This window comes from Apteryx mantelli, chromosome 15 (assembly GCF_036417845.1).
Source record: "Apteryx mantelli isolate bAptMan1 chromosome 15, bAptMan1.hap1, whole genome shotgun sequence".
Taxonomy (NCBI): Eukaryota; Metazoa; Chordata; class Aves; order Apterygiformes; family Apterygidae; genus Apteryx; species Apteryx mantelli.
The window spans coordinates 5,179,841-5,203,738 of NC_089992.1; the positions used below are offsets into that span (position 1 = coordinate 5,179,841).

At 44.9% G+C, this 23,898-nt stretch overlaps 1 protein-coding gene across 1 annotated transcript in view; it reads left to right on the top strand.

Annotated features, from left to right (window-relative positions):
* IGF1R (insulin like growth factor 1 receptor) overlaps positions 1–23,898 on the top strand; it is a 191,757-nt gene that overhangs the window by 132,800 nt on the left and 35,059 nt on the right. The window contains exons 3-7 of the mRNA XM_013943661.2: positions 11,191–11,503; positions 14,047–14,192; positions 16,063–16,207; positions 21,114–21,328; positions 23,377–23,503. Coding sequence (XP_013799115.1) covers positions 11,191–11,503; positions 14,047–14,192; positions 16,063–16,207; positions 21,114–21,328; positions 23,377–23,503 — 946 coding nt within the window. The remainder of the gene's footprint in view (positions 1–11,190; positions 11,504–14,046; positions 14,193–16,062; positions 16,208–21,113; positions 21,329–23,376; positions 23,504–23,898) is intronic.

The window sequence follows — 23,898 nt, forward strand, 5'->3', positions numbered from 1 at the left end:
GTGAGAGATTCTCGCTAACTTATTTCACTCAGTGAAACAGAGTACACGGTGGTAGGCAATAGTACTAAACTTAAGTGTGTTCAGCATCTTTTGACTTTTGTGGGCTCAGATCCATGGATGGAGTCCTAAAAGGAATGGCTTGGGGTTGAGAGGCAGAGTTCTTGCAGCCCTGGTGATCTGGGTAAGAGCTAGGGTTTTATTGCAGTATTTGATGCTTAATTAGGAGCCAAGCAAGGGATTTCAATACTAATTTCAGACGACTGTGACTGATTTAAGGGGGGTCATTTCACCCTTGTCCCTTATGGAGACTTACTAAGCTGAACGCTTACATGGATTACAAGTGTCACCCAGCCCTCATTCCCTCATTCCCAGGGCTCATTCCCTCATTGCCTCATTCAAATCAGTCTTTTTCCTCCTTTTATTGCACTTGGATACCCGATACAGTCTCTCTCTCTCTCCCCCACCCCTCTTAGTTTTGCAGTCTGCCAACGTTACTGAGCAAACCGTAGCCTCCAGAGGCTTTTGGATAACGTTCTGGTTTTCTGTTCCCTTTCTGTTTTGAGAGGCCGATGAATCTGTTGGACATCATTTTAATTGCTTGGATTGGTCTGGCCCGTTCGGCGCATCTGCAGCGTAGCTGGCGGCGGGAGCCGCTCGGCAAGCGCTGGAGCCCTCGTGCTCGCCGGCGCTGCGGAAATGAAGACGGGAAGGTGAAGCGCGGAGCGGCGGCCGGGCGCTTCGGGCCGCGGATGGGGCCGTGCCGCCGCCGATGCCTCGGTAGCATCGATACGCGGTGCGGTGCCAGTTAGGCGTGTAATTGCACAGAAATGGCCTCTAATACCGGTTTCGAGAAGGGCTGCCAAAACCACAGGGCTCAAGGCCTCTCCCTCTGAGCTCGGTCTATACTGGAAGGAAACAGCCCCCAGCTTGTTCCTCCGGGACACAGGCCTGCCTTGTTAGGAAATCGGTGAAGTTTGGGAACCCACAATACCTCACATAGCTCTGTGTACAGTAACGGCGAGTGGAAATAGGGCCATAGGCATGAGCAACCAGACGAGTTATAAATATAGAATACTCTCTCAATTCCAGTTTCGTTAGTCATGGGAGGACAGTGAGAGTTTTATAAACTTATAAGGAATATACAAACAGTTCTGAATTTAAAATAACTCGGTATAATTTTTTTAGTGTGTGTGAAAAGAATATTCTTTTTTGAGACCGTCCGTGTACGTATCTGCTACACCGTGTGTAAGGATCTGTGTATTTATATGTTCGTGTGAATATGACTCGAGATTACAAAGAAGGTACGAGAGGGGAGACGTGTAGCTCAAACATGTCAAACTCTAGCTGAAACGTAGTGGGAAGCAGGCGTTCAAAGTGCAAATATCAAAAACGGGAGGCCCGCTTTCTTCTGAAAGGCCATCTGATGCCATCTCGGGCTTCACGGCAGCCAGGGCAACATCGTCAAGTTAGCTTTGCTGCGGAGCTGAATCCCTGCCGGACACAATGATACAGTTCACCTTGACTGTCCTTCGTATAAATAAATAAATAAAACTGCCTGGCACTCCCTAATCTGATCACAAATCTGTGCTACCGGAAAGGATTTGCAAAGTCAGAAGCAATGTCACTTTTTTTTTTTTTTTGCCTTTTTAAGTCATACTGTTAGGAATTCCTCAAAAGCACGTGCGTGTAAGTAGGCACAGATATGTCATGATCTGAGTAGAAACCGCCTGTTTGTATACAGGGACAACAGCAGTGCGCGTATCGCTTGTCCCAGGGGCGTATCGTGTGTTTGCCGTTTCTGGGTGATGGCATAGTAAAGCACGGCTTTCCTCATTCAATTTATTTTATCAGCATGTTGCAAGAACTGAAATAGTTCTGTCTGATAACGGTGGGTATTTTTAAAGATAGTGGTCTAAGTGCAGCCTGGATGAGGTAATGTTATCTCTCTCTCTTAGGTTAGAAGAAAACCCTGAGCAAACCCATATGTTGTTCCCATCGGTGCCACTTGCTGACTGAAGTCGCTTTCTGGAGCCTCTTCTAATTTCAGGGGGTTTGAGCCTTTACGCCGTCCCCGGCGGCAGGCACGGCTGCTGGGGCCTTCGCGAAGGTCTGCGGAGCGGCTGGCAGCAGCGCGGCGTCGGGGCTGCGTTCTGGCACGTGCCTCCTGCTCTGTGCAGGTCAGGCCTGAAGAGGTGGACTCTCAAAACGTCGGTGCTTTTGCCTGCGGGAGACACTGGCAAACCAGTTTTGTGGGTTGTATCGCTTCCGCTGAGAAACCGAGCGTTTGAGTGAAATATCGCAAACCAGAAACACGTTCGCAGGGGCCTGGCAGGTCTTCCATGATAGACAGGCTTCACATGTCCTCCGCTCCACTCCGGAGCGGGTCTGCTGGCCCGTCTCTGCCAGGGATGAGACGTTCGATAACCTGGCAGCTACCCATTGCACCAGTTCTGCTCGTTCAGACATCGAACTGTGTAAGATGGAGTTAAAAGTTCACGCTCAAACAGTTCAGGATGACTTACAAACTGTTAAAGCGGTTTGCATCGAGCCTGAAGGGATATTCAGCATTTTCCCTTTCCCTTCTGAAATAGTTCTATCCGCAGTTGTATGGCGTATGAGAAGATGCCTGTTTTAATATAGATTTCAAGTGAATTCTGTCCTCCTTTCTGCTGCTCATGTTGCCTGTAAGTTTGTTAAAATGAATTAAGAAGCCGCTTAATGTCATACCCTCCAGTCTGCTTGCAAGTCCTACAAACTCTGGAGCAGATTCTGTATTCTGTCTATATTTATAATACAAGAAAGATTCAGAAAGGAAAATCATTGCAAGGTTAATGATATCAAGGCAAGTGCTCACCTTTTGTTTGCCGTGGCTCTCGAGAACACAGCAGGAGTGCACGAGCGCGCGCTTGCCGTCGGATTTGCCTACGCTCACCTGTATTTCTTGAAGTTGGGAAGAATATATTTGGTCTGTCATTTTGAACATAAATGCCTTTAATGTTGTTTGAAATTATGCGATCTTAGTCCACATAGGGTAACTTGACTTGCAACACAGACATATCTGAGTGATGTTGTGCTCCCAGACTAATAGTTCATACTTTTTAAAAAAAGAAAAAGAAAAGAAGAAAAGATGCAGCCAGCTCTCTGATAACTTTCTGAATCACCAATACCCTTAGGTCTTGCTTTGCATTTCCATTGCAGTTCTCCTCTTTTCTCAGCTTCCTAAATGCCTAGATGTTAATCCTGTTCTTCCCGAGGTGTCTCACTAGCAGGTTAATGGCTTGAAAAATTTGCTTTCTGGTAGGCCTCAAACAATTTTGAGTGCTCCTATTCTTTTCAGCTGTTTTCCGAGTTTCAATCATCTATTCCTGCTAAATGCAGAGGTTTCTTTTCATTATTTGTTGTTAATGCAGGTATTCTAGTTCGAGAAGAGCAAAACTTTCTAAATATTGTGCCCTAATGTGTATTATAGACATTAGTTTTCCTGAAGGATTTTTTTCATTTATGGGGTAGTTATGTGTGCCTCTAAAACGAGCATCATGTTTCATCGTTTAGGCCAAAACCGTTAAGCCTGTTGATGGGCCTGATGCATAAATGCAAAGAGCAGGCCTGGAGCAAAAGCGGGAGCTGGGTACTTCAGAACTGGTGACCTTTCTTGCGCCAGATTAAACTGCTGTTATCCTTCAGCATTAAGAGAACTGCATAATTTAGGCCAGTGCGATAACGTTATCAAATCATCTTCCTCCCTTAGAATAAATCTGGAATGTGAAGAGTATGCTTCCTGCGGCTGGAATCTTGCCGGGGACGACTGACCAGCACTCCTTGCTTGCTGTATATTAATTAAATCGTGTAAAGCTTATTTGCCTTAAACTTGCAACCTTTTGGAGACAGGCAGATTGAATCTTACTTTAAACAAAAAAAAAGCAAAAGAAAAAAAGAAAAAAAAAGCCCAATATATTGCTTGTGATCTGGAGCGAAAAGAAAAGTAGTTCGATTCAGAGCCGTTCTGCGATGGCCCTTTCTCTCCTCGTGTGCTGCTGAGGAGCTCGGGAGTTTCGGCTGCCCCGTTAGAAACGCTAGCGGGTTTGGGGCTCTGGGGGTTGCAGGATGTTTCTAGAGCAGCGCAGCACCGAGCGTTGCGTATTCCCAACCGATTTGCCTACCTTGGGTTGAAGACAGTAAAACTGGCTTGAGCCCCGGAGAGGTGCCTGTGTATATGCCTCAGCTATGTTTGTTTATGTACCGAATTCATCCTGGCGTGGAAAGGACAAAATGGACTTGTTTTTTCCCTCTTTCTCTCGAGTGCCAGCTGCACGGGTGCCAGGCGGAGTGGTGCTGGGCAGCATAAACTGTTTGGAAAGGGAATGCAATTCGTGGCTGCCTGGTTTTGTCAATAAGTCGTGTTTATTTGCACCTCTCTGGTCATTAGTATTACGCGTTTTGGAGCAAACGGAGGAGCTGTACTACGTATCGCTTCCTGTTGACGGTGGTGTAAGGCGGTTGTTTTCTTCACCCCGGCTCCTGTTCGCTCTAATTTCTGTGCGGCGCGAGTAGCTGTAACGCTGCTGGGGCTTTGTGGCCCCTCCGATTGCTTCGCTTGCAGAGAACCTGAAGAGGTGGTAGGTTTTATGGTGCCAAGTGGCGTCCCCGAGTCCTCCAGTCCCTCTAAATAAAACTGCATTTAGCAAACACGTTTCATTATTTAGCACAGCTGGGGAGCGCAGAAGCTGTTTGGAGGTAACTTGTACGGTAAAGAGCGAAGGAGAGATCGCTGGAAGCGGTGGGGAGGCCTTCGGGGAAGTCCGGTGCGTCCGAGGGACATACGCTCGCCTTGTCGTCTCCCTGTGCTGCGCTGCTCCGTGCCGCAGGGAGGGGGGACTCGCGGTATGTTTGGCTGAGGCCTTGGCGTGTTGGAGGGATTAAAAGCCGTGCCGTGGGCCTCTGGTTCCTCGAGGGTGTGCTGGGCCGGTGACTGCTGTTCTCAAACGCTCCATTGACTAGGGCTGCTCGGGGGGGAAGAAGGGGGAGGGAAAATACTAATGTTGAGGGGGAAAAAAAACTGTAAAACGATGGTGCTTTGGGTACATCACGACAACATTATGTTCATTCTGTTGAACGATGAATGCTTCATAGACCTTACCACATCTGGTGGCATCTGAGGTTCTCCAGGTGCTGGGTGCTGCTGGGCTTCCTTCTAACCTGTCTCCAGTCCTTTCTCCTGCTTCCTTTTGTCTCGGATAAGCCGCAGTTGCATCCCAGGTCGACTGGTGTACAACTGGGTATATATGGACTTTTGGCATAGTATTGCTTTTTGACCATAAAATTCTGAGGGAGGGGGTGTAAAAATAGATTCCTTTATAAAGCTTGGTCAAAGACCAAGCTATGGTCAAAGACTAGCAGTGAGTAGTAGAAGCAAATGGGCTTCCTCCAGCTTGAGCAAATACCTGGAGCCACCTCTGTATCTAGCGCCTGCCACGAACCAAAATGCCAAGAAGCAGGAGAGACCAGAAGCTTTGCGTGGGAGCCGAGCGGATGTAGTTAAACTTCAGGTGGATTTGCATAGCGAGAGGAAAATAATTCACAGAACAACTTCAGAATACTTTCACCATCCTTGGAAAGATCTGCCGGAAAAAAATGGCTTGGTAGTGATTGGGATGTAAACATGGGCGCATACGGCTCGAGTGGAGTGATGTGGAGTCGGACATTGCTTGCAGGCTGTAGACTTGATGCCCTGGTCTTGCTGCTTGGTCTAAGTTTGTATGGACCTCTCCAAATATTTTACAAGTGGACATGGTTGTCTACGTAGCAGAGCTTGAAAGAGGAAAGAGAGAATCACTCTCAATTCGTAGTATCAGTGCTGTGTTGAACTGAACCTTTAAATGAGGTTTGGCAGTTGATTTCCAAATCTGCCAAATTTTGTCCCTTAACCACCAGAAGAAAGGAAGCTGTTCAGTACTCTCGCATTTTTCTTTTTTTCCTTCCAGGAATTTCAGTGAAGATGAAACATCAGTCTCACTGTGCAGGGGGAAAAAAGAAAATACAAAAAAAAAAAAAGTAATCTGTTACTAATACATGTTTCTATAGCAATATAATGATTTTATATAACTGTTCTAAATAAGTGGCACCTTCGGTTCTTTGGAGACAACCGCGCCGATATTGCTGTGATCGGGACACGTTACTGCACGCATTTCGTATGTGCGCTTCCTAATTTGCAACTTGTAATCAGTAGTTGTTTAATACTAGCCCTGGCTGTGAATCACTGCGAGCAGATTTTTCAAGGAATGTCTCTCCGTTCTTACCACTATATTGGGCAAAAGAAATCAGGTCTCGTATGAGCTGCCGGAGCGGTTGAAGTCAGCTGTTTGAAAGGCTGTACCAAAGCGTGGACCATTAAAATGCAATATTTAAAAATTCTGTCATGTAGAGGAATTAACATTCCAAAAATGACCGTTTTTTCTGTCTTAGTGGATAAATGTAGACAGATAATTTTTTCAGTAGTTGGCTAGGATATAAAATGCTCCCTTCCTCCCCTGGTTTCTACTCAAAACTAGGCTTTTTTTTTTTTTTTTTTGCCTTGTTCTTTCTGGAACAATATTTTATGTGAAGGATGCTCTAAAAAAAGAAGGAAATAAACAGAAAAAGAAGGGAAGGATTGAATATCATTTTATTACAAGGAGAGGAAGATTCTTAAAAATATATACATACATATATATATATTTCTCCCACACTTGGCACCCTTTTGCTGGCCCGCATGCGCCTGGCGCGGTGCCATCCTTGGCAGTGGCTACCGCCGCAGCCTGCCAGAAGTCTTCCTCTTCTGGCCGCGCTTGCGCTCCCGGCGACGAGCTGTTTATTCACCTGATTTTTTCTGTTGCAGCGTTGCCGAAGCCACGGCGTCTCGGAGGCGATAAGAACGCTTTGTCCGCGCGAGCGGCGCGCCGGCCGCCGTGCCGGCCCGCGGCCCCGTTTCCCAGCGCGCCCTCCAAACGGCCGGAGAGGTTGCATGGCAGAAAACCTTGCCGCCACCTCCGTAGCGTTACGCTGCCCAGAAAGGGGCTGCCGCAAATAAATAGAGAGAGGATTTGCTCCTTGGGGTGGTTGTGGGGGTGTGTTTGTTGGTTTTTTTTTGTTGTTTTTTTGGGGGAGAGGATTGTGTTTGAAGATTTCCCAACTTTGCACTTGCAATTTTGGTTTATCATCTTGGGAGTTTTAATTGAGACTAATAAGCCTTTGAGTCAGGTTCCCTTGCAATTTTTTTTGGCTCATTTGTAAGATCTTTGTATTTATTTTTAAAATACCACCTTTCTGTGTGGCAGGTCTGCATCTGATTTGCTCAGGAAGCGTGTAACTTGGGCCGGCCTCTCTGGCGTGCTTTGTGTGTAATGGTAGTATCTTAATAGTATTTAGAAAATCTCCTGGATTTTGTTGACAAGGAGAACTTTTCGTTTGAAGAAATCGGAGGGGAGGTGAGTGATACAAGGTGAAAAACTTCCACTGTTATTTTTATTCCCTTGAATTTGTGTTGTGGCTACTGGTATCCTTGTAGTGACGTTTTTTTAAGATCTAATGATTGTTCAGTACTTTCATTCCTTAAACACAAAAAATTAGATCCTCTGGTCTAGTCAAGCCTCCATCATCTTGTTAACAAAACCGTAGAGCTGTGTAAGGGTCTGCCCCTCTCCAGGTCTGGCTTTGACGTCCTCCTTCCATGGCTGCAGTCCAAGGGCTCCGTAATTTTCCAGTATTTCGGTAGCGCCACGTGATGACAATTAGGCATTTCTTACACGTGTGGGCATCAGCAAGGGGTTTGGTTGCTTTTGTGCATACAGTCATCGGCCTTCATGATTCAAGGCGGTATTGTACGGTCTGATTTTTGTCCCAAAATGTCAGCCCACCATTTGCTCACGTTTCGTGTCTCTAATGTTCTTGCAGGCAAACGGTAACAAGTGTGCAAGCGTATTGCAGTTTATTTGGGCAAAAGTAAAACGTGCATTTTAAACATTTTGCTACAGAACTAGTAGACCAAATAGGGCGATGTGGGGGTGGGAAGATATAGAAGGGGCTGGATTGTAAAACAAGCCAGTCATATTTAGTAAAACTTTTTAATGGGGATGACTGAGAGCTGGCATGAAAAAGCAGGTAAGACGTTTTGTTGTTCATAATGTATCCTACACACACATACATTAAAAAAAACCCTCTTGTCCTGCCTCTTCAAAGAAACAGGATACCCGTATTGTCTCCAGGCTGAAAACTATGCCAGCATTAGCAAGAACAACTGAAAAATAGAACTGGGGGAAGAACAAGGGTGCTGAGCTGTTAAAAAAATTGTTCAAAATGTTTGTAAGAGTTCTTGTTAAAATGGCCATGGTTAAAATACTTTTACAGTTTTGAAAATCCGTTTCACTAATTACCTTTCTCCTGTGAACTTGCATATCCTTGTACGCTTCGGTCCATATTTGTGTAGGTGAGAGTCAGCAGATCTACCAGGAGATGCAGGGAAGGCGATTTATGTACCAGGCTATTGGAGGATGGCAGAGGCGGTAAGATAATATAGGTCTTTCCCAAGACACACTGATTTTTTTTTTTCTTTTTAATCCCTTAATAGTTCTAAGTGCGAACAGTATTTGTATGTCTTGCGGTGAGAGGCAGTTTATGATGCCTTGGTGAGCTGGCACCTGGGCACACTTTAGTCCTGTTACACTGGTGCAAGTTACCATCCAAAAAGAGTATACGCCTATACGCTGATTTGTTTTTAGTAGGGCTTTGGTGTGCATGGTGGTTTTCCTCTTCAAGAAGAAAACTCCCTTATCCTTACACCGGGCATTATTTATCAGTAACTTCCTCCTCCCTCCTGCCCGGAGTGGTCCTGCAAGCGACTGCGGCTCTGCAGAAGCGCTCTCGCTTGGGCCTGGTTAGGTATACGGGGTGTTTCTGCTGCCTGCAGCGGTGTCTGCCTGCTTGTCGTTGGCGGGGTGTTCGTCAGGCGTCTCCTTGTTCTCCGTCCCTCGTCCCCTTGTCCTCGTCGTCTCCCTCCCGCACCCCCTTCTCCTTTCTGCCAGGTTGCATCTGAAACGGGGAGCGTGGGGTACGGAGCAGTGGTGGCAGCTGTGGTGCCCTAGGGTTGTGTGACAAGGGTACGTGCAAGGAAGGAACTGCATCCATAAGCAACACGGCTTTTTTGGCTGACCGATGTAACTGGAAAAGACAGAGGAGATTTTTTATTTATTTATTTTTTTTAATAGTGCCTTTTCACGCAGCGCATCTGTCTGCGTTCAGTTCCGCCTACCTGTGTTATCTTTAATATCAGCTTGTTGCCTTCGTTGTCCCTGGCTATCTATATGCAAGTAAGAGCACTGTCAGGTACCGTAAGTGCTAATGATACTTAGTAGAAACTTGCTAAAATAGGGAAGACGATGTAAAGGCTGTGAGGCTGCTTGGGGGAATACCTGCAGGTTGCGTTTCTTCCATAAAATCCTCCTTCCTTGTAGGAGAACCCAGCTTGGTACCCAGATCAGTACAGAACCACAGTGATGATAAAAGCAAAGTCCTCTGATGTCAGGTTTACAGGTCCTTTCTGACTTGGACACCACTTTAAAGCTGGCAGAAAAAGGCTGCTTATAACCAAGACTTGTCATAGGATGTCTAGATCCTGAGCAGTATGTGCACAGCTGTGAACTTTTTTTTTTCCCCCAAAAATTATTATGTAATGTCAGCGTCATGCTTGTGGTCCTCTGTCCTGGGAGTGGTGCTGCTCTCTATAGCGTTGTAAAAACACACCGGAAAGCCTGCGCCTTCGTTATGGGAGGAGGAAGAGGAGGAGGACAAGATCTTCAGATGCTTCGTCCCGCGTTAAAACACCACTGTAGTTTCCAGCTGAAATGTTGCAGTATTAGTTGCAGCTCCTGCTGTATACAAAGGAACTAAAGAACGTTCTGAATTTTTCACTAACTGAACGAAACTTCCTCTGAAATAACGGCTCGGTGCTTCTTGGGTTTGCGAGGGCAGGGGGGAGGCGTCGCGCCGCAGAAGCGCCTGTGGATCGGCGATGGTTTCTCGGCACGCTGGCTCTCCGTGTAGGCTGGACTCCCCTGCATCGCGCTCGGTCGGGTTAACCGCTTCGCTGCCGGCTGCGGGCTCTTCGCGCGGACGGTTCCGTTAAAATGCCTCGTGGTGCTTTGCTTGGATCTCGCTGCAGTCGTGCTGCCGAAATTCTGCTTCACGCTGTTATTGTGGGTGCTGTTTTTGAGCTGACTTCGAAAGGGGAAAACAGTTACTTAATGCAAAGCAGATTTCCTACCCGCGTGTGTTTACAGAGCCCCTGGCATACGGCTCGCGTGGCCCAAAGGCCCTGGAGCCTTGTAATGAAAATGTTGCCGTTTCATAAATACGCCGCCGCCGCTTCTTTTGAGGCGTCAATAGCGAGATAGATCATCTGGAGAAGGTTCTGCTTTGGGGCCGTTTCTTCCGAGCTGAAATGCTTGCACCCAAAACGAATGTCTAAAGAAATTTGCCCCCTTCTCCCCTGCTGCAGCATGTTTTTTTCCTTTGAACCTGGAACTTGGGGCTAAGGCAGATTTCTGTCGCGCTCTGCAGCGGGAAATAGCGGCTCCCTGATTGCGCGGGATTTGATGTGTACCATCTGTACTTTATTAAACCGCTTTTTGCATACATAAGCAACATTGGGATGCTACATTGGGGTCAACCTAACCATGTGTGCTACAGTGCAGCAGTGCTTTATTGTACAAGTGTAATTAAGTTGTTTAAAGGGAGCTTGTTTTCTTGCCAGTAGAAGACCAATTTGAAATACAAATGGGAAAGATGAGAAATGCTTAAAAGCACAATAAGTCAGCACTCAAAAAAGAAAAGAAAAAACAACACATAATACTAGGGCTAGTACTTCCAGGACTCGGTTGTTTCCATTATCCTTTCGTTGATCTTGCTTTCAGCAGTCTTCCTTGCCGTTTCGTTGGCTCATGTTTTAAATTTGATCTGAGAAAAAGATATTTTCAGGCAACTAAAACTCTGAGAAAAGCAATGACATTTGTGCATTTTAGGGGAGCTGGTTCTTTTGCCGAGATATTCTAGAGCCCGGGAAATAAAAACGTGGAAGCGTATCGATCAGGTTTTTCTATTTAACGCGACTCCCTTTTTCTAAGAGCAGTCGTTGACGCTGCCTTGCTCCCTGTGTTGCAGTGTGCCCCAGCTCCTGCGGCAAGCGAGCCTGTACAGACCAAAACGAATGCTGCCACCCCGAGTGCTTGGGGAGCTGCACGGCGCCCGACAACAACACGGCTTGCGTGGCCTGCCGCAACTACTACTACGAAGGCGTCTGCCTGCCCACCTGCCCTCCCAACACCTACAAGTTCGAGGGCTGGCGTTGCGTGACTAAAGAGTTCTGCTCCAAAGTCCCAGCCACCGAGATAAGCGAGTACGAGCGGTTCGTGATCCACAACGATGAGTGCATGGCGGAGTGCCCCTCCGGATTCATACGCAACGGGAGCCAAAGGTAATCCAGCTGCTTGGAAGTCCATCAGCTTTGTGGTTGGTTTGGGGGTTTCTTTTTTCTACAATTCTGTGGCAAACTTGTGATGCAGATTACATTTGGAAGAAGTGAGAACGTACATTTGGGAATTGCATGGCTTCCCAGTAAAGCTTTTTTAAGGGTCTGATCCTGTGTGGTGCTGCGCATTGCCAGTTCCCACTGCTTTTTCAGCAGGAGTTGAGAGAGGTTCGTGCAACAGAGAACCAAGTCTTTAACAACACTAATGAAATGGAAGTGAAAGTCAAGGAAGGCAAGGTTGGAGGTTGACAGATGTCAGCCAGTTGCAGAAAGAAGATTTTGCTCTGATGTTATCACATATAGAGCAAACCATGGGGATCATCTTGACTCACATATTAATTGCTTTATGTGTATTTGCATTTTGCATTTTAGATGGCATGTATTCCTTTGTGTATTTAATTTTATTTTCTTTCTCTTTCTTTTCTTTTTTCATTGTTTCCGGAAGATAACAATGGTATTTTAGAAGGGAGCAATCATGAAGATGGTTACACCAACAATGCAGCTGCTGATAATATTGTTTGGAATCATTTTTTGCAAGAATGTCACTCACCTGCTCTTATTTTATGCTAACACTTGGAGTAATGTGTACTTTTAGGGATTTTCTTATTTTGCCAGTGTTAAGCAAACAGCCTCAGTTGCCTGCCCACTGACCCTGGGAAATCCTGAGACCTTCTGTCAATGTGCTAAAATTCCTAGGGCTTCAACTATGCTAAAAAAAAAAAAAGTCTCCGTAGGCTGTGCTAAGGTGTTTTTATTTGGACAGGTGGTTGTGAGGAGTGTGGGTACCTGCACCAGCTGTTTGAGCGCACCGGTGTTATTAATTCAAATAGTAAGACAATCTCCGGTTTGCTTTTGGATGTAAGCAACTTAGCCCTGCCTTTGCTTGAACCCAGATACTCACCTGAGAAACTTTTCCCATAATCTACCTCAGCTTCCAGTACTGGCCGCTTGAAACGCTCGCACTGACCTCTTTGGCCATCGTATTGCGCTCAGCGTTGCACTCCGCGGCAGAGGCTGAAAGGAGCTGTAACTCGAGGCCGGTGGATATTTTGTTCCCTGGCGGTGGTGGTAACAAATAGTTGCAAACGGGAAGCATTTCCCGTGTTCTTTGTGCATTTGCTTGAGTGCCTCTTGCGTGTGTCTGCAGCTTTTAGCAGTTTGTGGCATGTTATAGTGCAGCATTTTTACTAGTTTATTTAAGCCTCAGAAGAAAGTGGGTTCAGTTATTTTTTTAAAGTAATAAATAGTTAGTCCATGTTCATCAGTGTTGTCATTGAGAGCTGTTGCCTTTGGAGTCGAGTTTGTTTTTCCTTTTGCATTTTTCCCCTCCAAAGCAATAACGTAGAGTAAGTAATAATGAAATGCAAAAGAAGGTGGTGGAATGAATTGAAAGATAAAGTTGACCTTGAATCAGTGAAGACATTTACCAGAAGGAATGATCAGAGGGCTTGTTTTGTCCATTAATGAAGTGTTAAATTTTGACATTAGTATGAGGCAATATGATATAAAGCCTTTAATGAGCTATTATAGGCAAAGGCCAGGCCTGCCTGGATTCTTGTTTCTTGAGTTTAGCCAGTAAAAAAAGCTTATGAAAAGAGTATGACAAATGCTTATGAAAAGAGTAAATGCTTATGAAAAGGGCCAGGGAGCCTGTCCTTCACTGTTTCGTCCCAGCTTCTGGCAATCAGTGTTTTAGAGCCACTGGTGGACCTGTTCTCCCTTAATCTGCGTAATCCGCTCTGAACCTGTTTGGTCTCCTGGCCTCTCCTAATTCCTGTTGCAGCGAGTTGCACAAGTTAATTTTGCCTCGTGTGCAGATGTGTCCTTTGTTTAAACTTGCTGCTTTAATATCTCTTATCCTGTAAGAAATAGTGGCTAATTCTCTGCTTACTGCCCCCGCATCCCTCACGACGGTGTAGTCGTGCAGTTGTCTTTCCCAAGGTGAAACAGCCAGGAGCGTGGAGTTCACTAGTGCTCTCCTGAAATGTTGGTTTAAGGGCGCGGAGACAGAAAACTTCATTAGAACTTTGACCATGTCTTCCTGTCCCCGGTTCCTGGCTGGCCTATTTTTGGAGGTTGAGCCAGGATTAGCAGAAACTTGTCGCTGTACGCGAGAGAGGCAGTCTTCCTTGTTCTGACCAGGTTGTAGTAAATGCACAGATGCAACGGCGCTGGGTTTCACCTGAAGTGCTTTCCCCTCGGCAGGATCCCAGCACCTTTCAGGAGCTGGCAGGCAGCAGGTAGGATGAATCCATCCTTTTACTCTGGTGTTGCTTGAAGCAGGAGGGTGTAATGCTGCAGCCTCTCTGGAGTCCAGCGAACGCGTTTGGTTTATCTGAGTGCCGCAGAAGTACGGTGATCTTCACTCTAGCTTGAAGGTTTTCTGTAAGCTTTAGGTGGAAGTGTATTTCAAAATGAATTCACAACAGTCGGTGGACTCAGAGCTGTGTATCTTTGCTTATTTTCGTTCTGCTTCTCTTTCCTAACAGTATGTTCTGCAGTCCTTGCGAGGGGCCTTGCCCCAAAATTTGTGAGGACGGGAAAACGAAGACCATAGATTCTGTCACATCGGCGCAAATGTTGCAGGGATGCACGATTCTCAAGGGGAACCTGCTGATTAACATCCGTCGGGGAAGTAAGTGATTGCCCTTTCTTAGGAACCTCCGATAAGGCTGCTTTTAGTGTTTTTCCTTTTGTCTGTGAACATAATGATAAGAACATTAAAACCTCAGAGAACTGTTTGTTTTCTAATTCTATAGCAGTGCTCCAGCTATGATAAGGATTTTGCCTGTTTAGTTTGGCCCGCTGGAGCACGACTCCACCATGCCTGTTGAATAGGTAGTAAATGACCGAGTGTGAGGCAGTGAAGGCTGGTATTTTTGCTAGCTTTTTGTTAGGCCAGGGCAGCAGGACTGGGCAGTGAGATGAGCAGTAGCTCCAAAGGCTGAATAAAGGCCTGAGAAAGTGGAAAAATTGAAAATCCTTGCATCAGGGTAGGTAAATGAGAGTTGTCTGCAAAGCAGGGCATGGCACTGTAAGAGAGGGTATGGCCTCAGTTTTTAAGGAGAGGTGTGGTGTATTGCTAAACCATGCGATCGAGAGCGCTGGAAGCTCGTTTAAAGCCCAGCACTGTGCCTCCGGGTGGTCATCGTCGGTGAGCTGGCCATCTTTGCACGTCTTGCACAAGCTCTGGATTATATTTGTCAGAGCAGTGATTCATCAGCCAGGGAAGTGTCGACAGCTGATGAGCTCTTAAAAAAAAAAAAGTAAAAATCACTCTTAGTTTTTATTGGAAATGTGTCTCCATATCGAAGGTGCCTTTTGTTTTCGTAACTGTGGTTGAAAGATTGAGATATATTTGATTTGCTCCCTCCTACTGAAAACAGCAGGGTTTAGAAGCAGCAGTGTGTGGATTATTTCACTTGTGGTCTCCCCTCTGCTAGCAGGATCTTCCCTTGCACAGGAAGATGTTCCAGTTAGATGGTCACAAGTGGGGTGCGGTTTGGGTTTTTTGTTTTTGTTTTTTGGAGGGAGGCCATTTTTGTTGCGATGTTTTTGTTTTAAATATTATCTAAAAGGAGCTAACGAGCATCTGCCTCCTACCAGCTTATTTTGTGTGGGAACCAACCACTGGTATTGGGGCTGCCCCAGCCATGTGTTAGGACTTCAGTTGGTTTATGGCACAGCAACACCCCCCGTAGCAGCTTCTCCTACCTGAGCACTGCTTAAAAACATCCCCTCACGCCTGCAGTGTAACCCAGCAGGATGGTGATAGCGGACCAGGGGCAGGGGCTAGGGGCAGCAAGGCTGGAGCTGGAGCACCCTGGCGAAGGATGGAGCGTTGCAGACCCAGGAGGGACAACGTGCTTCCTGGACAGGGACCGTGCTGAAGAGTGGAGCTTGCTCCGTGGTGTTTGCAACGGTTCATTAGAGAAATCCACCTCTAGCAAGCTATGTGGAATATGTTCCATGGCATGAGGACATCCTTCTGGTTTTGCCTTTGTTGTTCCCTCAAGAGGTCTAGGCTTTGTGGCCAAAGCTTTTCATGCTTTGTGCCCTGGTGGAGAACAATCGCGTAGCTCCACCGCTTTATCCGTGCTCTCGTTCTCTGTTTTGCAGTGGCGCTTTCTGCCAGAGCTCCGCTCTGCGGCAGAAGAGCTCTTCCAGTCTCATGGGTGTGTACATTCACACAAGGGTTTTCATCCTTGCCAGAGCGTTGGCTCAAGATTTGGTGCTGGCTTCAGAACACGGCATCCAGGAAGAAAGAAGGCACACCAGTGGGGAAAATTAAGAATAATGTTCTACTACTGCTGTGTTGCTTTATTTTGCCCTTCACCTGTCTGCCCACACAGGCAGCTGTCACTGTAGGATGAATATCAGCATCTCTCACTTTCAGAAGCAACAGATAAAAACATTTTCTTTTACTGAGCTAACACTGCATTAAGCAGAATACTGGGTAAAGCTGTGAATTCTGGAATAATAAAACTGCATTCTTCTTAATGTAGGTAACATTGCCTCTGAGCTGGAGAATTTTATGGGCCTGATTGAGACAGTAACGGGGTATGTGAAGATTCGCCATTCCCATGCATTAGTCTCCCTTTCTTTCTTGAAGAACCTGCGGTATATTCTGGGAGAGGAACAGGTGGACGGGTAAGTGTTCACATATTTGTAAGTGCAATTTCACTTTAGTGGAAAGCCACAGAGAATAAGTCTTCTAATGGACATTTGTGTACCGTGTATAGAATCTTCTCTTCCACTAATACGCAGCATTTTTCTCCTAATGAACACCATTGCACAGTCATCACTCATTTGGATCACTATCCAAATCAGCATATTAAATTGAGTATATTAAAAATATATTTATGGTAACTTAGCTGCTGCTTTTCACTTGGAAGGAGAATTTTCTAGGGAGATTTTTTTTACATTGATAAACTGTTTTCTTTTGTTCTCATTTTTGCTATATTTCATTCAGAAATGAACATCTTCAGAAGTCATTGGGTTTTGTTGCAAATTGTTACTGTTGGCTTTTAGCAGAGTTCTATGGAAAACATCAACTGAATGGAAATCTCAGCTTCACTAACCAGGGAGTGCAACTGGAAGTGGTCCAACTAGTATGAAATTGTTTGCAAGTTACAATTGTTTGCAATTCCTTAAAATGCTAACTTTAATTATCTATGGGGCAGAAGAAAGCTTGATCAGGAAAAGTAACATTGACTTCCACCAAAATGTTCACTGTGGGTTACGTTGCTTCTGTAATGTGTATAATTACATAGTGTGTGATACTTTTTGATACCTGGCTGTATATAACTCCTGTTTTCCTGTGATGGGAATAGATAACTGAGACACAAGTTTAACCTCGGCAGAACTTGCACTGCTGAGGTGTGGTGACGTTCCTTCAGGAAAATGCTTTGCTTCCTTTCTCCTCCCGAGTAAAGTAGCTGCCCAAGTTTAAACCAGTGCTCTTGGGGAGAAATAAGTCTCCTTCAGTAATGAGAGAACGGTTAAACAAAGAATTTGGGGAAATCATATAGGAAAAGGTGGTGGGAAGGTCATGGGAAAGGTTGCTTGTCTCCGATTTATCTGCCCCGGCAGGATAAAGTTACAGCAGGAGGGATTCTTCGAACCTCCCTCTTTCTCTTGGGCCAGTCTCTGGTCATCCTTAAATTCTTAAAATTCCACCGTCTGCCGGAGTGAGCTAAAGGGCAGCACTTGAAAAGCACACTGCCCGCTCAGTACGGACATTGGCTCTACGGAAAAGCTTGTTTCTAATTGCAGATCCTAGAGGCTTGTCGCTTTGCCGAGCGCCAGGCTCGTTGGGCCCGCTTGTGATGCGGCGTGCTCTAGCAGATACTCTGGTTATCCATTTGTCTTGTCTTCTCTCTCTCTTTGAGTTCAGCTTTGGGCTTTAAGTAGTAATTATGTTTACGGAACCTTGTATGTCAGCAAGCATAACTGATATGAAAGGAAATGGCTGGTTTTATTAAATCTGATTCCCAAATAGAGAAGTAAATGGTGAAGCTTTCGAGAGGAAAACAGGGCTGAGTTAGGGAAGTAAAACAGATCTATACTGATGAGCTACTCGTGCTAAAAGTCACCCATGCTAAGAAATTACTGCGGTTACATACTTGGGGTCGGGCCAGTCTTTGCCCCTACAAAATTTGCCCCTTTGCAGTGTTTGCTTGCAAAATGCCTAGTAGAACTTAGACACTACCATAATCGAAATGATATGTTTCCTAAAATATTTAGATAAAAGTAGACACCTGGCAAGGAAAAACTGAACAATTAGTTTGGTAGAGATATGAACAGCAGGGGACAGGGTCTTAGCTTAGGAAGTTTTGGACTGCTTGAACAATAGTTGTTTATGCCAGTGTTGCCTTGGGGGGTGAGAGGTTCGGTTAAGACCCGTTATGATAGTTGTTCGTTACATGACTGTCCCCACCACCACCGTCCCCCCCCCCTTTTTTTTTTTAGTTGAATAGGACTAACAAAAGTAACACGGGTTTTCCTTCTCTCCTGTCTTCTATTGGTTGATGTCCCAGCTATGTGGCCTGGTGGTGACTTTTGTCTTTCTCCTCTTGGTAGCCCTGAGAGGTGAAACCTCTTCTCTTCTGTACGTCCTACAGGCTCTTTGCATCCCAGTTTAGTCAGACTCTAGCTGCCATAAACCTGCACTGCCTGGTCTTTCTGTAGCCAGCTCATCCACTGCTCCTCTTCAGTCCTTTTTCCCTTTTTGGTGAAAGTCACCTGTCTTTCCAATCATGCATTGCCCTGTTCTTAGCAGCAGACTTCTCTGGTCATTGTCCCTTTCAGAACCATTTTGTGTCACGTATTCCGTGGAGGGGGATAAAGGGTTACTGAAAACTTATTATGTGTTTTTATTGCCCGCACCTCCTTCTGGTGTGGTTGTAGTGTTGTGCATCACAGCTTCACGATGGGTGAACGTAGAGAGATGTAGCGTTGCATGCCGATACAGCATGTGGAGCAGGCGTTTTAATTTATGCAGTCAATAATTAACTGGCTCTGGGTGCTGTGCAGTTGGGGATGCACATCACGTTGTGGGAACGCTGTCCTGTAGGTGTGCGTGGGTTACGCAGGTCGCCTGGAGGCTTTCTGCAGCACAGCTTGGGACCAGATGTGCCTCCTACTTCTGTTCAGAGGTTTAGCCTGTCCTTCAGGCCCTGATCTCCAGTCATTCGGTTAGATACTGGCTCTGTTTGACTGGCAGCACTTTGCTTTCTACAGTGAATCTTTTATTCTTTCCGTGCTCTCTTCCTTGGCGTCCTGATTTTTTTCCACAGCTGTTGGAGCCAAAGTCTGATATAATCTTTATTTATAACTTTATTTATACCCTAAGCCCTAAGTGCACTCCAGTTGCCCTTTGCTCCGCCTTTCAAGCCACACAGCAGTTCACCTATGCTGTGATTTGGGACTGTATATAATGCTCCAAATGTGGTTTCCCTGGTGCTTTGAATGGTGCCAGAATAACTTCCACTAATTTATGCTTTCAGTGTATATATGAACCCTTAGGACTTGTTTGCCGTGCCTCAAACTGCTGCTCAAACTTATGCATAAGGTTTTAATGTATGATCCGCAGCAGTTTCCAACCCTGGCCCAGTTGGCGTGCAGTTGTGTAAAGACCCAATGTATGCTTGATTTGTCCCATTTATTTGACTGTCTTGAAAGCTTAGCTGCATTACCTTAAAACAGGAATTCTCTCTAGTGTCTAAAGCGTAGGTGTCCCAGTTGTGAGCAGGAGGCAGGGCGGGCTGATACAAAATATTTGTTAAGATGGTTTCTACAATCGTGGAACCACATCTCTGTTTACTGCATGTAATCTGAGTCCAGCTTTTGGGGTCTTTCCTGAAAAGCTTACTTGCCGTTGCTTAATCATATGGCTAATTGTTAGTGAAGTGTCATCTCTTTAACAGTCATCTGTAGCAAAGTAATAGGTGTGTCAAACACAGTTTTTGGTGGTATCTGTTGAATCCCACATGCAGTTTAGCATCGCTGTTCCCTCCTGGCAAGATGCATTTAAAGCACATATATGTGCTCACTTTCCCAACTGTATTAGTCAACTGAATACGTTCTTCTTGGCAGCTGGCCAAAATAGTATGAGCTGTATCTGCTTTGCCAGGAATCAAGCCCTGGATATTCAGGGGACACTTGGAAATAGGAGAAATCTCTGCTCTTTCACGTCATTTTGGAAATACACTCAGCATTTTGATACGTGCTAAGAAACTGCACCAGTATTCTGTACAGATTGCAGCCGGAACACACAAGCTTTCCACTTCAGGTTGGATAAGGGAGGAATTAATGCTAAATTTTCAATTAATTAATTGAAGGAAAACCATAAATGAATAGCATGTCAGCTTCTTAAGAACCCTGTGATATCTGTCATGTTACCTTGCAAAAACCCTGATTGTAGTCAAAAGAACACGCAGAGTGCGTTGTTTAACTACGCTGCTGTGAGCTCTCTGGTGCGCAGCAGCTTGCACAGATCGCAAGGGTTCACTGCGTTAATAATGGATTTTGTGTTGATGCAGTTACGTTGGTAGGACTTTCCACAGAAATAATATAATAAATGCTGCCACGATAGGTTGATTTCATTTAGGTGCATCAGTTACACAAACTTTAACTCATTTTTCCAATTGCTCATTCCTGTCCCTACTGTCCCCAAATGTGAGTGTTTTTGCAGATGTCATCTTACTACTGATGGAGAGCCTCTGCTCTCCCGTCTGCTCCGCCTGTTTCTCAGATCAGCACAATTGACGGCACCTTGAATTTCTTCATAATCTACAACAGGATTTGCACACACACCTTTGTATTCGGTATCCGTGGCAGTAAAGGATGTTCATGTTATTCCACCGGTGTACTTTAGAGACCGGTTCATGCTCAGCACGTGCTGCTGCTGTCTGCGTTGTCAGTTCTGTGCTTTGAAGGGTGTATCCTGTGCTGTGCAGTCAGTGTAACTGCTTGCTGTCAGGTTTTGATGTATAAGCGCAACTGTACTTGGCACAATGCGGGAGATCTTTCCTGGGCCAAGAGGTAAACTAAGACACAGAGGCAAGGAAACCTCACTGTGCAAACTCTTATAGCTGCTTTTGTAAACATAAGCAAGACAGCTGAGTTCACTATCTTATTTTATAGCCAGAACTCTGGCATGCTGCTGCTCCCGTAGCATATGCACGGTTATCGCTTCTCCTTCGCCACAAAATGGAAAACCCAGTTTAGGGACCTGCTGTCCAGAGGACACATTTATATTCCATATGGCAACTTCCATACGATTATGAAAACACGTGTTGGAGTGGGCTTTGCACAGTGTGATGCCAGCCTTGGAGTCCTGTGTCGCAGCCATTTCCCTGCTCTCTGACCAGAGTGAGCATTCGGGGAAACTTGCTCCCTGGGAGAGAAGAAAATCCTTTACTCTGCTGAACATCAGGTTATAGTGATAGGAGGAAATACAATGTTTTAAAGTTTGCTTATGTTAAGATGTTCTTGGTGGGAATTGGCTATGAATTAAAACTAATATTTTTCCCTTCAAAAAAATTCCTTCTAGGAATTATTCTTTCTACGTGCTTGACAACCATAATCTTCAGCAGCTGTGGGACTGGAACCATCATAACTTGACGATCAAGGAGGGTAAAATGTACTTTGCATTTAATCCTAAGCTATGTGTTTCTGAGATTTACCGTATGGAGGAAGTTTCAGGAACCAAGGGACGACAGAGCAAAGGAGACATAAATCCAAGGAACAACGGGGAGAGAGCCTCTTGTAAGTCAAAAATCTCTCGGCAAACTACTTCTGAGTGTGAGACAACTGTGTCGCCAAAGGAGGGGGGAAACAAAAACAAAAAACCCCACAAAAAACACAAAACACACTGCCATGTTTCTGAATATTACAACATTTAGAGGCTAGAAATTAAAGTAGACTTCCAGTCACTCTAGTTCATAAATTCTCAAAATGTAGCTGAAAGCGTGTGTGCAGAAAATTCTGTGGTTACAGAGTGGCTATCTCATCTGAAGAACAAAGAAACAAAACAACTTTTGATGAAGAAAGCACAATGCTTTCCTAATACCATGTTTTTGTGGCAGCAGCATCTTGTAACAATGGGAACATACTTTCAAACGTCCTTTTTAGAAGAGTTCATATCAGTTCTGCCATTACTACTTTACTGTGTGGTCTACCTGGCAAGTGAGAAACAAAGTCTAGTTTTTGGTATGTCCAGTGAGGAGTAGTTTCTCTGTTTCCTTTGCAAAATTACAACATTAAAAATACTTTCCTCTCCCAAGTATTTACTTTTTTTGATATCAAGGAGACTGATGAATAACAATTCCTTAGACACCAGAAGAAACTGGTTCTGTTATGTTCAAGGTTCTTTCTAGCTCCAGGTGAACAGTGTCTTGTTGCTGGAAATAAACCCAACTTTCTGTGCTTTATTTTATTTGCTTTTGACTTGAGAGCAGTATTTCGTGTTCTGCAGTATTCCTAGGCTTCAGTGCCTTTGCATTTAATTTTGGATTCTGCAGTGGTCAAAGTTGCTGGAAAATTTTCTGTTGACCTTGGTGATCTTCACATCTGGTCTCCTGGTGTAGCGTACACGTTTAAAAGCAATCTCTCATCTAGCAATTAAGAAGAAAAACCCTTATAACTGATGATGCTTCTTTCTTTGGTCTATTTGTGGTGTTCTTGGAGCTGAGTAAATTAAAATGTATCTTGTGTATCAGTGAAGTCCCCTTGTACTGGATGGTGTTTACAAAACTAGGACACGTACTCTGCTGAATGTCTCTTTAGGCGTGATGCATAAATGCAGATGGCACAGATCCTTGTTGTAACCACACTCCATTCTTTGCACATTCAATAGAGCAAAGGCTTGCAGTCCTGGAGGAGGTACAGACACACAGCCAGTCCTTACTACCACTGAGGCTAGTGCCAGCCACTGCCTGTTTTTTAAAACCGTTACAGAAAGCTTTCTGACTCCGAGAAGGGGAAAAGAATCAACAAAAGCTAAACTGCCTTTGAAAAGATAGCACCAATAGTGCCAGTGTACATGAGGGTGAAAACCCCTTTATTTTCAGAGACTTTTATGGAACATTAGAAACTAACTCGCAGTTGACACTTAGAAGACAATTTCTCCATCCAAGAATTAAGTTTTTAAAATGCTATTTTGTTTTGGATTGGAAAGCTCAGTGAGCTGGTGGTGGGAAGCCATTCGTTTCAAAGCTGCCGGCTTCCATCCAACTCTGTTCAGAGGAGTAGCTGGAAGCTGCTGCCATCAAATGGTTGTGCTGTTTATGAGCTGAGTTTAGGAGTTCTTGGTGCAGCCTCTAACGAATAGGAACGTAAACTCCTCTGTCCTCCCCATGTTGTCAGTTCCCCAGAAAAGCAAATTGCTATTGCCAAAAGTTGTCCTAGAAGGTGGAAACACAGAGGCTAGGTACTGCCCTGCCTGTGCATTGGAGCTGGATGACAAATTTAGTGCTACTAAACCAGTCCCGCAATTAAACAGGACTTCCATTCCTCCCTCAGGGAGAGGCTGAAATAGTTTTCAAGAGCTTTCTAATGATGCATTAAAAGAAAATCTGGTTCAAAAAAATTAACAACAAGGAGCTCCGACATATTCTAAAATTATTTCCAAGGCTTTTATGCACCCAAATATAGCAGGATAAATATCAGGCTATAAGGAGACAAAGGCCATTGGTATAATGTGGTATTGCAGGAGCTACTGAAAAGGCTGATTAACTAAAATTAATGCTAAGAAATAGCAAAAAAACCAATAGGGATGTGATGCCAACTCTATGTGCTTTCCTTTTGTGTTGCAGGTGAAAGCCACATTCTGCGTTTTGTTTCCAACACTACACTGAAGAATCGGATTAAACTAACATGGGAACGGTATCGCCCTCCAGATTACAGAGATCTCATTAGCTTCACTGTTTACTATAAAGAAGCGTGAGTAGATGTCTTCAGAGAATAATGGGAACAGTCGAGGGATAGTAGACAATGTTTAGAGTTTCTATTCTGACTGCTGATTTACTGGCTGAAGAGAGTGAGCCAGCAAAGTCTTTCAGGTAGTTCCTACTCTGTGCAGGTTTTGTATTTCATCCTTGAGTCCCTCTTTTGTTCAAATTCTCTTTTGGCTAGAGCGAAAGTCACATTTAAAATGAGAATTGTTTTGACTGAAGCCTACAAATGGATTCTAAATCCTTGGGATAGTTTCTGATTTTAGAAAATGAGATGTATGGCTTGGATATTCTCTGGGCATTAATTTGGAGCTCTCTGTAAACCATGTCTTTATGACTATTGAGATCTTTTCCTTTTGTAGTCATAGTACTGACTAGAGAGCT